At 38.8% G+C, this 13,600-nt stretch overlaps 1 protein-coding gene across 2 annotated transcripts; it reads left to right on the top strand.

Moving 5' to 3' along the window:
- Positions 1 to 731: 731 nt before the first annotated feature.
- On the top strand, positions 732 to 12,731 carry rbfox1l (RNA binding fox-1 homolog 1, like). Of its 2 annotated transcripts, none has more exons than XM_036538241.1 (12): positions 732 to 1,219; positions 5,706 to 5,942; positions 8,896 to 9,075; positions 9,268 to 9,321; positions 9,441 to 9,533; positions 9,646 to 9,703; positions 9,812 to 9,871; positions 10,085 to 10,223; positions 10,337 to 10,370; positions 10,603 to 10,670; positions 11,046 to 11,127; positions 11,565 to 12,731. In XM_036538241.1, exons 1-12 carry the CDS (start codon positions 1,133 to 1,135, stop codon positions 11,607 to 11,609), a joined length of 1,137 nt encoding a protein of 378 aa, XP_036394134.1. In that variant the 5' UTR covers positions 732 to 1,132; the 3' UTR covers positions 11,610 to 12,731. The 2 variants fall into 2 exon arrangements, with proteins under 2 accessions (XP_036394134.1, XP_036394133.1); XM_036538240.1 differs by having other exon boundaries at positions 10,337 to 10,376.
- The last annotated feature ends 869 nt before the right edge of the window (positions 12,732 to 13,600 follow it).

Raw genomic sequence — 13,600 nt, 5'->3', positions numbered from 1 at the left:
AGTCTAGCAACAACCGGGTGCATATTTTCTGCAGATATTCTGGTTGTTTTGGGGTCATCCTGCATAGTGAAGTACCCTTTTAAATTATTACAAGTTTTTCAGGGGAATAACAAACAAGAGTTGCTTTAAATGTTTTGATTGTGAAATTGTGAATGTGATTGTGATAGCTTTGAAAACTTCACCATCTTATACAGTTATCTACATGTGCAAAGCATGTCTGTGCTTTTTGAGTGATGGATGGAACATTAGATGGAGTGTGCACTGTATTACAGTTTAGTGTCAACTCTTTTCTTAAATAAAATGTTAATCTATAAGCGTGTAAAAGAGAAGGCAGCTGTGCTTGTCTGTTTGTGAATTTACATCATAAGTCTGTGTTTTTTCTATGTATGTGTGACTCAGCAATTAACTCACAGCTGCCACAGTAAGTCGAGATAACGCCCCTCTCTCTGGGTGTAAGAGACAGAATGATTTATGCACAGCAAATGTGCCAATCAGACCGTGCCATATCAAGTGGGATATTTCATGGTTTAAGAGAGATAGCCTGAGTGACTGGACATTTTACTCCCATTCTCTGTTGTGAGAGTGTATATGCCTGAAAAGAATGGGGGGAAACAAATCAGTAAATGGGAGGGGTACAGCAAGAGGGAGAGAGCAGGAGAACTATTTATAAAACACTGAAACTGGACTCTTTACATTTGTTTCTGTCTATCAGACTCTCTAACTGACAGACAGACAGACAGAGAAGTTCTCTCTCCCTCTCAGACTGTCCATATCATTGACTACTACCAAGGCAGTCTGTCCATATCTCTACTCAAGCTCTCTTAATCTCTGTCTTTCCTGACATTGTTTTTTTGCCCTTCTCTCTAAAAAGGTGGGAAGGTGTTCATTCATTCCTAATTTTCTTTTGCTCTTTAGAATATTTTTGGACCCACTTATTCCCTCCGGATACAACTTTCCTCTTTGCTTTTCAGTTATTTTTGTTTTGTTTCTCATATTTATTTATTTTTATTTTTTTCCCTTTTGGATTCCCCTCTCCACATTTTGCTCCTGAATTCTCTGTCGGCATTTTTCTTTCGCCTTGTCCCTGTCTCCTGTTGGCCCCTTTCTGTTCCTGTCTCTCTGGCTATGCACCATGCTCTCTTCTCCTACTGTGATACTGCAGCCCTACGGACTGCCTGTGTACCCTCAAACTGCTTCCTGCTACCCCGGCATCGTTCAGGTAATACTCTCGCTCTGTCTCTTTTTCAGTACATGCTACAGTACTCACATCGCAACTCAACTGTCCTTTCTCTGAATCAGGTTCTCCCTCTCTGTCTTTCTCTTCCTCCAAATTTTCCAGTTCTTCATTTCTTGTGTCCATCCCACTGTTTCTGGGAATAATGTGTTTACTTATTTCATTCTGTGTACATGATGTATTACATTCAAAGAAACAAGGGCACTGTTAACTAATGTGCTGATTCACTGTCACCATGACTCATATGTTGGTGTACTGTCAGTGTAGCCAAGATATGAAGATGAGCTCATTATGTATTACAAAATTGTGTAGGTTTCCTGGAAGCAATTTAGAGCTCAATATTTAAAAACAAGTTTGGCTCCCAGCTGAATTCATTAGGCAAATCCCTGCAAAACTAAATGAAATGTTTTCGTGTGTGCAGTATGCCTGTGTATATGTGTGTGTGTGTGTCTGTTTGTGTTTGTTGACGTACAAAATGACACATGGTTATGACAACACAACCCCATTAAGTAACTTTTTTAAAGTTGTCCAAATGTGATTTAGGTACAGCAAAAAATGATGACGATGTCAAAATAAGGAAAAAAGGTAGTTGTATTTTTAGTAAATAAAACTGAGGTGATGCAAAAACACTCTACTGTGAGGAAATAATGCGAGACACATTTAGTCTGCATTGCCCAATAAGATAAACAAGTTTTTTTGTGAGCGAATTACTATCGTGACACTCAGTGACTAAATGTCACAGTGGATATTATGTGTCTCTGTAGTTTCTCTTTGTATCGCCCCCAGTGTATTTTTAGCTGACTCCTTACAGAGCAGATTAACACTCAGACAGGAACTGGACTCTATCTTATGGAATGGGGAGATAGTGGTTGTAACATAGATACTCTCCCAATTACTTGGGAATTAGATGGTCACAGAGTTATAGGAGATGAGAGGAGGGAAGAGAAGTCATTTCAATTCCATTACATACTTACACAAGCATGATATGATTTAAATCCAGATTTTTCTTTGAGACCACTTATATGACCAGGGCCTTAACCCAGTCTAAACTACGCCAGCCTGTAAACAGATAAATTGGATGCAGGTAAATAATGAACAGGCATTCATTGTGAGGCCTCATGCTTGCAGAAAGTGCATGGATAGATTGGGCAGATATGCACGATGGTTCATGCGATGCAGTATGTCTGTGTGCCTTTCACAACGTCCTAGGCGACGTGAGCCTTACTTTACGGCCACATCTGCAGCTCCTGTCATCATAGTGTAAATGGGGCTCCAGCTGTCTCAGCAGGCACCTGGCATTAGGCCACTGACCTTTGACCTGAAACAGTGACAGCTGAAATGGGGGAAGGACGGTGCTAACAAATGGCAGTTTAAAAAAAAAAAAGGGGAGCGAGGCGGAAAGGGGGGGATTGGAGGCTGATAAATATACGGGCTACTGGATAGCACTCTGCGTACTACACAGACAAGAGGGAGGCGGAGAGGTGGCTGGTATCAAATAGATTCTATTATCTCCCTCTCTCTGTCCCTCTCCATGTATGGCGTGAATCCGCCAAGGTCAGAGAGGCAGTCAGGACGATATAGCAGTTTTAGCTGTAAGTTGATGTACTGCAGGCCCCAGTTTCTCAATGTTTTACAAAATGACAGCCCTCTTTCATGTAAATGCACACCGCAGTTGTACCTACTCCAGCTACTGCAGCCATTTAAAGTGACCAAAAATCAACATTAAACAAAATAAAGATCTCAGCGCCATTAAACAAAATAAAAGGTCCTCAGCACTCAGAAAATCCGATTTATGTCTGAATATATTAAAATGATATGACATTAAAATATTAAAACATATCATTTTAATGTATGGATCATTTGGACAGCTCCAGTCAACTTTTATCCTATTAGTCATTTCCACCAGGCTCCTCTCCCTGCTTTTAAATCTGTATTTACCGGGAATAATGTTTCTGATCATTATGCATTAATGAATTTATATTCAAAAACAGATTGTCAACTTTCTTTAGGCCTGAGCAGTTCCTATGCATAACTCCTTTTCTAATTATGTCCAGTTTTTTTTTAGCTCATTCAGAAACATCATTTCTTGGCAAGGGAAAAATACTTTGAGAAAAACTGAGAACTAATCTCTCCAGAATGGTTACAGGAATGTTAGTAATAACCTAGAAATAGTGAAGGAAAGTGGCAATACTGAAAGACAAAATTTAAAAAGATGTTCCAGAGTGTCAAGCAAGATTCCAAGAATAAGGATGGAATATAAATATTCTTTTCACAGTTATAAGATTATAAATCTATGTTTAGCTGCCTACCACAGCCTGTTGTGAGGTGGAGGTGATAGCTAGATATTAAAATAACTGAGGGAGACACCAGAAGGATATTACATCAGTGGAGTTTATTACAGTTATGTGACTAATACTTCCACAATTGTATTTGTTGAGATTTAGTTGGCAGGCATTGTCTGAAAGTATCCTGTAACTGTTTTTACTTACACCTCTCCCTCTGTATCGGTTTACTGCTAAATTTATTCTGCTTCACAGTCACTGACAGTGTGACAGCTGAGAGGTTAAGAGGGTAAGGGTAAGAGAAGGAGTAATAATCAGAGGGAGAGCTAATCATGCTGCCTATATCTTTTTCATTCAGAAAAATGTCCTGTACAGTAGTTCAAGCCAAATTCTCTGGATCTGGCCAATAACATTGGCAGTGATCAACATTTCCTGTAAGATCATTTTGTGATGTAATCAATCACACTGTAGGAATAATTTACTGTAATACTGCTTCCACTGCATCTGCTACAACTAGTAAAGTATTTTAAATTAAGTTTCTTACCTATAGTGCATTTTTACAATTCAAATTGCAGCAGACTGCTTTACCAAGGGGATTAAAAAAAACAAACAGAAAATAACCAATTGGAAAAAAAGGAAAATTATCCTCTGACCCCTGACAACAACTACTCTATTTGATGATATTCATACCCATTCTTACAACCAATGCTACATGCATTTGCAGAGAAAATAACCCACAGATATTTTAAAATAGTAAATAAACCATAAACAAGGGGGTAATCTGGTTTGAGTATTTTGGAAAGCATAACGTACCTTGTCCAAAATATATATAAAAGTACACATTAAATATGTGGCATTTTTGACACATATTTATATTTAATAGAATGTTTATTTATTGTAGCTATGTTTCCTGAGAATTTTTGGTGGGGGGTTGCGAAGCACAATGATTGACATGAACAAATGAACACAGCTGCCATAGCACCCCCACTTGGTCCTACCCACCGCATGTTTTGATTGGCTGATGCAGAGAACTTATGGTGTTGTGGGCGGGTGGATGTGTGTCAGTAAATATGAGGCAGTTGTTCGTCTGTGAATCACAAAGTTTGGAATTCTGTAAGGGGGTAAGACAATTCATCCATTCATTTATTGAGTGAACTATTTTTTATTTGTGTGTATATGTATATGTGTGTGGCATTCTGTTTTCATTCTGCATTTTGCCATAGGTATTTTATTTTTTATTTTTGACATTTTTAAATAACATAATTGTACCTGGACATTCCTTAGCTTAAAAAAAGGTGAGGATGTGTGATAATGTTAACATGTATAAAAATATCTTTGCATTTCGTATGTTGGGCTCACAAAACATTGTACTATTCATTCACTTAGTGGAAGCTGGATTCAGATGGCTGAATGATACATTCCTTTTGAAAACAATGAAAATTAATTTAAAATTCAAAATTTTAAATTTTAGGTTTTTCTTTGCTGTCTATTACACTTGTTTTAAAAGGGATTTTAATTATTTTCTATGAATGCTTGGTAAAAAAAATGTATAAAATGATACTGGACAGTTCATTAAAAACACGAATTACATTGTTATAGAAGTAGTGTTATATTACTAGTGTTAATACCCATTCTTAAAAACTGATAGAAAATGTTTCTTTCCCCTTACAGTAAATAATATACTGACAATAGTTTTCAGAGAATTTATTCTTAGTTGAATGAATATATTGAAAATATGTAAATTATTGCCATTTTGGTATATTGCAGTATATTTTTGCTTTGCATAATTATATTTAAGTCCGTTTAAAATATATTATTGGGCTTAATAAGATATTTCTCAGTATATTAAAATATATTTCATTTGTAAGGGTTATTCATTCATTTGTTTTCCAAAGGAAATATTGGCATTCTCTGCCTTGAAATATTATACATTCAATGTACATATAAATCCTTAATTTAGTTACAAGACATTACTAAAGCGTATTTCCATTTTTACATCTGAAGTGAGGATTTTCACAGTAGTTAAGAGTTAAATCTTCTCACAGCCTTTAGTAAATGCTATGCCCAACAGTGATGGGTTATGAAGATCTGAACACTGAGGATCTGCCATTTGTAAATTTCATAGATTGATCATATAGGTATTAGTATTTCTCTTTGTGTTCATTTTTTCCCTCTCCATCTCCTCATAGGGTGCCCCAGCTCAGGAGGCGGGGCCAGGCAGTGGTGATCCGGCCCTCCCACAGGTGTATGCCCCGCCTCCATCCTACCCTCCACCGGGACAAGCCCCACCCACACCTGCTGGCCGACTGCCACCTCTAGACTTCAGTCCCGCCCACCCCGGTGCAGACTATCAAGACCATCACCAGCTGAGGGTCTATCAGAGCTCCCAACATGAGGGGGCGGAAAGTTTAGCAGCAAGTAGCACGGTAAGAATCAACGGCCCTCTGACTGCCTGGGGTTTGCAGGATGAGAGTTTGTATGGATAAAGTGATACACTAGTGCAGTAACAGAAAATTGCATAATGAGTGCAAGGAAGGATGCCTCTAGGATAATAATACGGGATATCATTTTTCACTGTCATTTGGATAGTGCAATGACAACATGTACTTTTAATTACTGTCTCTTTATCGGATATAACATTAAGATAATCGTCCATACTTTTCATCCATTGAGAAAATAAAATGATTCAGTAATAAAAATAATAGATAAAATAACAAAAACAAAAAAAAAGAAATGAAGAAAACATGGTTGTCATCATATCAGACTGAATTATTTCACCACTTTTCTACAACTTTGGAAAAAAAAAACAGTATTCATTTAATAAGGTGAAAGAGGTGGTAGATGTTTCTGTTGTGTTAGATGTTGAAATGGCAGATAACAGCATGTCCCTGTTCTGAAGTACTCCTGCAATTCTATATTTAGACTGCCACCTCCACCACTCTGTCCTTGTAAGGCAATCTATTTGGCACCCAGCAGAAGAGAGGGGGAGTTTGTTTTTTAGATATCCCCTCACTCCCTCTCACTCCCTCCCTCTTGAAATAGAACAGGTAATCCCAAAGTTGTCAACAGATATCTGCTTAGGTCATGTTTCAGCACAGTGGGGGAGTCGGGGGAATTTAGAGAAAGATAGAGAAGATTGGAGAGGAAATAAACATGGTGTGTGTGGGATCAAATGGGGTCCAGGCTGGATCATTTGCATAAAACATGTTTTATTAACATTTGGGAGATGTTTTTAATTCTCAACTTGATCTGTAGATGTGAATTTTTACAATGATGCCTATAATGACACAGCCTCTCACGAAGGTGCTAGTGTAATGTTACCATTTCACAGGTTACCACAGCTCAGTTTAGTTTAAGGACACAACTTGGCCAGCTCTATAAAACAACATGCTTGACATAGGTTGTCACACAAAGACCCCGAAGTCAATCTTCTACTGGTATATTATCTTTAAATATTCAATACTCTTTTCTATGCTGAAGGTATTTTATGGCCACATTTATATATTCCATTGCTAGAGCTCCCTGTGTTACAAGGTCCTGATATTCGGAAATTGAGACGCCGCCATGAAGGGGGGGGATTTGGGGGGAGGCAGACCAGATGACCCCTCCCCCTCCGAAATATCGCTCAGGTTCAGAAAACAATTTTGCATCGTGACATGACACCATCACCCCCCAACTCAACCCCCTTTTCCCCCTCTCCCGACCCTCCCCCAGTGTCTCTTCCTTTGCCCTTGTCTGTGTTTTGTATGCGAGAATGGGAGTATGTGGTCATGAGATGTGCTGTCCTAGCCACTGCAGCTAGTTATGGCAAGCCAGTGTTGCAATGGCGTATGTGTGTGAAGCTATTTTTGCGTCCATCTTTCCCTCTGTCTCTGCCCTCCTATTAATAAATCCCCCCCTCGGAATCTTGGGTAATGATCTTTAACCCATGGCAGTAAAGCAGCACCGTGTCCCCAGACTGACATTTTAGAACTTTCACCTTTCACCCCACCCTTCCCCACCCAAGCTTTTTGCGCAACTTCCTGCCTGTGTGGCCTATCACTTCCTTTTTCTTTTTGTTTTATTTTTCCTTTTTGCTTATCTGCAGGCATTTTGCAATCTCTGTCTCTCTATACCTATCTATCGCTACTTTCTGTGAATTTATTCTCTGCATAAGGGATCTATATTTTGCATTATTCTTTCTCTCTCTCTATCTCTCTCTCTTGTTCTTTCTCTCTCTCTCTCTCTCTTGCCTGCCTTAATTCGATCACTTTTTTGAAATTTTTAATATTTTTTCACTCTTTTCACTTATTTTTTCCTTCTCTCTCTTCTCTCTTCTGCTCGTGCTCATACTCGTTTTTTTCTCATTTTTACACTCCATTTTTGTTTGGATTCATTTAATCTTTTGGTTTTTGAAGATCATAACAGTTTTGTTGCGTTTGAGAAGATCGGTTGACACACACACACTGTGGCATCGTGGTGCATTGTGGGATAGTGGATGTCTTGGCCTTGTCGCACATTACTTTTTTTGTTTTGTTTTGCATGAGGGCATTTTTATTGACATTATAGACAATACTTTGATGTAGTCTAAATTGTCAAGTGTTTTTGAAAATTGAATTTTCTCATGCATATTTTACTATTTACACCATTGCACTGGACTGCAGTTCTTCCACTACAGATTTGGGTTGGACTGTGGCTTTCATTTTATATTTGTTTCAATGCTTTCAAGTTGTGCTAAGTCAAAGTATATTATTTAGTTCCATTGACACTGTTGTTACTGTCAATAGAATTCTTTGGCAATATAAAAACGTATATTCCTCTCTAACGGGCATGTATGTAGACGCCTCACTAAAATGACAAATCGTTCACGCCTCCTCACTTTTGCTTGAGAAGGACCACTGGATGGAGAATGCTCGTGTATACTTGAATCTTGTCACTTGATCTAAAGCAACTGGAAAGCTGTTTCCTAATGATATGTGATGTTGAATTAATAAGTGATACAACTGATACTTCCCAACAAAGTATAAATAGATGTTCATAGACATAAAATATTTACAAAATGTAAAGTTAAACACCCAAATAATTTTTCTTACATACACTTAAGATTTAAATACTATTGCAAATACAGAAGCACAGACACAAATATCAAGTTCACATATTAACTTCTGTTTTCTTATTTCCCGCTGTAACATTTTTTTCTATCTCTCTCTCTGTCTACATCCCTTTATCTTTCCTTCTTTACTCCTCTACTTTCCAAATCTCTGCTTGTCTTATCCTATTGCTTTTTCCCCCCCTCTGTACTTCAACCCCCCCCCCTTCCTTTTCTCTCCTCTTCCTTCCATCTCCCATTTCCTCTCGATCTGTTCTCCGCCTGTGCTCCCTTCATCACCTCACTCTCAGGACGACTCACTGGCCCCTGTGACCTCTGACCCACAGTCTCTCAGCGTGTCTGTGTCGTCAGGAGGTGGGGCAGGGAGTGGCGGGGAGGAGGAAGGGTCGGGCAAGGCTCAGCCAAAGAGACTCCACGTTTCCAACATCCCATTCAGGTTCCGGGACCCCGACCTCCGGCAGATGTTCGGGGTAAGAGAGGAACTTAAGATTACCTGAAAATGAGCAAAATGGATAATTAAGTCCACTGACATTTATTTATTAAACTTGAAAATGCAATGCATGAAATTGAATTAATTGAATGTGATCAAAGAAAGTGACAGTTACTATCCAAAAAATTCCCATACCAATATCATTATGATGATGACATCTCATGTTTTTCAGCAATTTGGCAAGATTCTGGATGTGGAAATTATCTTCAATGAAAGAGGATCAAAGGTGAATAATTCCATAATTTACCCACACCCTTTATGAAATAAATCAAATAAAATGGCCATTCTCTGCAATTCCTCCAGTTCATCTTAGGTTTCATTTTTCCATTTTCACTTTTGTCTCAGGGTTTTGGCTTTGTGACTTTTGAGAGTGCTATGGAGGCAGACAGAGCCAGAGAGAAGCTGAATGGGACAATTGTGGAGGGGAGGAAGATAGAGGTGAGCAAATTATGGCTAAACGTATCTGAAATGTTCTGTTGTCTGTCGCCGTGCCTCCTATCTAAAGATGAGGCTCAGTTTACGATGCACTCATCCCTATGAATCTCCGCAGGTGAACAACGCCACAGCGAGGGTAGTCACTAAGAAGCCACAGACTCCCCTTGTAAATGGTGAGAATCCACTTCTGTCTCTGTGTTATGGGTACCTCAGGGCCCTATAATAGGGTCTTTTTTTCCAGCCGTTGTGTATTGATTGCAGCTTGCTCTCTCACTCTGTAGCGGCTGGATGGAAGATTAATCCAGTAATGGGAGCAATGTATGCACCTGAACTGTACACAGGTGAGTTTATCTATCTCAATGTCCTTTTACAGGACAAGTTACATTGCTAATAATTCCACCTGTTTTGTGGAACCCATACATTCAGTTGTGTATTTAGTCATGGTATGATAACTTCAGAAAATGGCACAAGACTCCAGTCCCATAATCATACTGCTGTCCCTTTTGTGTCAATTCCAGCTTGAACACCTGCCTCTCTCTCTTTCTTCATTTCAGTTGCCAGTTTTCCCTACCCTGTTGCCACACCCACCTTAGCTTACAGGGGCTCTGCTCTCCGGGGGCGTGGCCGAGCTGTCTACAACACCATTCGCTCAGCCGCAGCAGCCACGCCCACAGCTGTCCCCGCCTACCCTGGGTAAACATTGTTCTGCACAAATACCCTTTCAGCTATTTTATTAACTTCATGTCATTTATTTTCCAGAATTCTAGTTCCATAGTGTTACTAACCAAGTCTCTTCATGTTTTTAGTGTCGTCTATCAAGATGGTTTATATGGAGCAGAGGTATATGTAAGTTCAATTATTTACTCTGTCATTGTATTAAGAACACATAATTGCCCTCTGGTGCAACTCTTTAGCCAACCTCTTATTTCAGTCATTAAAAGACAGCAAACTGATCTGTGTATTTGTGTGCTCAGATGAGTGTCAAACCCTATGCCTCTGTCTTTATGTGACGTGGAAGCGCTGTGATGTGCAGGCTCTGTATTGAGACTGACCCCCTTTTCTCTTTCTGCAGGGAGGATATCCAGCAGCATACCGAGTGGCTCAGTCGGCTTCAGCTGCTACAGCGGCGTACAGCGACGGGTAAGCAGGGAATAACCTGGAATGGGATATGGGCCATGTGATGGGACATATATCTTCAAATAACAGCAGTGTGGCACAGTGGTAAGAAGCAGGGCTCATAACTGAAAGGTTACTGGTTCGATTCCCCACTTGGGTACTGCTATTGCACCCTTTGGAAAGGTACTTAACCCACAAATTCCTCAGTAAATATCCAGCTATGTAAATGGATAAAAATTGTAACCTACATGTATGTGATTCGCTCTAGATAAGACCATCTGCTAAATGACAATAATATAATGTAGCAGGAAATGTCACATGTCTTGCACCATAGCTGGAGGCAACGGTGGCTACATAGTGCAGCACCGTTATCACACAGTAACTTAACTTTTTTTGCAGATATGGCAGGGTGTACGCCACTGCTGCAGACCCTTACCATCATTCAGTGGGACCGACTGCTACTTATGGAGTTGGAACGATGGTGAGATACGAGTGACCTTATTGACCCCATGACTTCTGAACTCCTGTCTCTCTTTGTCTAGTAATTCTACTGAGATAATGTCATGATACAACTACAGTGTATTTAATGATAAGAAAAAAAGATCTGTGTAAAAGGGAATTACATTCTTGGCCAAACTAAAGCAAACTTTACTTTCAAATGTTTTAGGTTTATAGAAAATTTAGCATTCCGTACACACGACTATAGTTCTGGCACAGAGATCTTGGGGTGTATTCTAAAATCATATTCTGTCCTTTTAAACTTGAGAAGGAAATGGAAAAATAGCCTAATTTTAAAGGGTTTGATTTATCAATGTGTCAGTTACATGTAATCATCTATTTAAAAACATGATAAATTTCACCTTGCTTTAGGAAATCAACACAGTTATTGGGTGACATTTTTATATTCTGTGACCACAGGCAAGTCTGTACAGAGGAGGATACAACCGCTTCACGCCCTACTGAGTCATGAGGGAAGCTTCTCTGACTTCACTCTCTGATGGGGAAATGGTGATACCATGACATCACAGGACAGGTTTGACACCAAGACCAGGAAACATATCACTCCCTGTTTCAAATGCTGCCCCTCAAAAGACTTTTGATATCAGCTGTAAATATTGTAGGAATTATTGAATATTTATTTAAGCTGAAAACTGTCACAAAGGGTGATTTAATTTAAATGCATTTATTTGATTTTATTTTTTATAGATAAAATCGGTGTTGATTGTGCTGCTCCAAAATGTGTACGGCAAATGGGAAATTCATATGTAAGAAAAGCTAAAGGTTCAAAATATTTGTCTTAGTTGCATCATCTGGTTATCTGGTTGATGATGTCATAGCTGACATATTGGTCCCAGACATCATGCAAAACATATAGGGAAATGCAGAATAATGTAGAGAATCTTGATCGAGTTGCAGTACCATACCTCAGTGGCACAATAAACATAATACAGCTATAAAATTATTTTTCTATGATTTTATAGATGTATGACTGTATCCTAGAGTTAACAGTGTGTAATTACAGTGTGCAATAATGTTCTATGGTGTGCGGGAACCTGCTGTTGATGTGATTGCAGTCCATTCTGAAAATTTAGTGTACAGTGTTTGAGGGTATGTGTGTATATGTACGTGTATGGGAGAGTATGTTATCACTGCATAATTAACAAAAGCACAAATGTGTGAGAGACAGCAATGGCATTCACCGCATAAATACGCAGTAACTCTTAGAAATGCTTCTGTGAAAAAGGTGTGATTTCGCTTTTCAACCTTGTTCCACTGTTTAACAATCTACCTCTGATTCAGTTTTTTTTACGCATTTAATTTTCAATCCAGAGAGCCAATCATTTTTACCCAAATACAAAAAAAACTAATGGAAAAAAATCAATTTGCTGCACATTATAGTTCTATTCTATATGTATTGTTAAGCTTGATCTAATATGTAGTTTTTCACCAATTTCCTACTCCTAACCCATCTATATGTTGCTCTGTCATTCTATTTCTCTGGCTTTTGCATTTTGAACTTGTGGTAACGCTGCTCAACTTGTCTTCTACCTTTTTCCTCCTTTCACTCCATACCTTTTTAAATTTCTATGGTTGCCTATCACCCTATCTATGTATGCTATTCTTTATGATCTTTGTCTACTACCCTGTCAATAAAATCTCTTATTTCTCTCTTGGTCTCTTCACCCTTGTCTCTTTGTATTTCCATATTCTGTTTTGCTTCCTTCATTTCTGTAATTGTATGCTGAAATCTTTAAGCTCTTCTGATGAATTCTCTATAACCTATCCCTGCTAGTTCCTCTCTCATGGCTTCAGTTTTTTGTCATGCAACCTACCTGTGCTTGGAAGAACAGTCTGTCTGTCTAATTTGGGCATTTTTAAGTGAGTGGGATTTGAATTAGTCAGGATTCATGCTCAGGGGAAAACAACAACACCCAAGAGAATATGATGTTTGGCTAGCTCTTGCATGGAGATTATTAGTGTGCTGGAAAAGAAATTAAATCGGTCATATGCAGCTGATGTCATTGGGCAGCTCTCATAAATCCATATTGAATTTGGTGCCATAATATTCATTTATGACAGCATGACTGAACAAAAATGCAGAGTTGCCTTTTGTTTTGAATTGGTAAAGGGAGAGACGACTATCCATTTGATGTTAAATAGACACATAGAGGGCATACAGACCAACACAGAGGTGGACAACAGATAGCCACAGAGGGTGTGCATCTAGCATTATATTTATCTCTTGCCTGCAATGAGCATTTTTAATGTTTTGAATAAAAAAAAATGTTCCTCTCCAAATAACCTAACTTTCCTTTCCTCTATATCTCTGTTCTGTGACCTGTTTCTGATAGCCCCTCTATTGCACTTCCATGTCTATCTCTGTCCATGTCTCTTTTATGTCTGCTTTAACACTTATCGTTTCACTGTTCCTACTGTATAACATTCTTGCACTT

This window comes from Megalops cyprinoides, chromosome 10, assembly GCF_013368585.1.
Source record: "Megalops cyprinoides isolate fMegCyp1 chromosome 10, fMegCyp1.pri, whole genome shotgun sequence".
Taxonomy (NCBI): Eukaryota; Metazoa; Chordata; class Actinopteri; order Elopiformes; family Megalopidae; genus Megalops; species Megalops cyprinoides.
This window is presented reverse-complemented; position numbering and strand designations above follow the sequence as displayed.

Bases quoted from the DNA above. Each gene is read 5' to 3' on its own strand.
- rbfox1l (XM_036538240.1), top strand. From the start codon at position 1,133: ATGCTCTCTTCTCCTACTGTGATACTGCAGCCCTACGGACTGCCTGTG. The intron at 9,534-9,645 runs GTGAGCAAATTA...GAATCTCCGCAG, and splicing joins TGGAGGGGAGGAAGATAGAG to GTGAACAACGCCACAGCGAG. The intron at 10,671-11,045 runs GTAAGCAGGGAA...CTTTTTTTGCAG, and splicing joins ACAGCGGCGTACAGCGACGG to ATATGGCAGGGTGTACGCCA.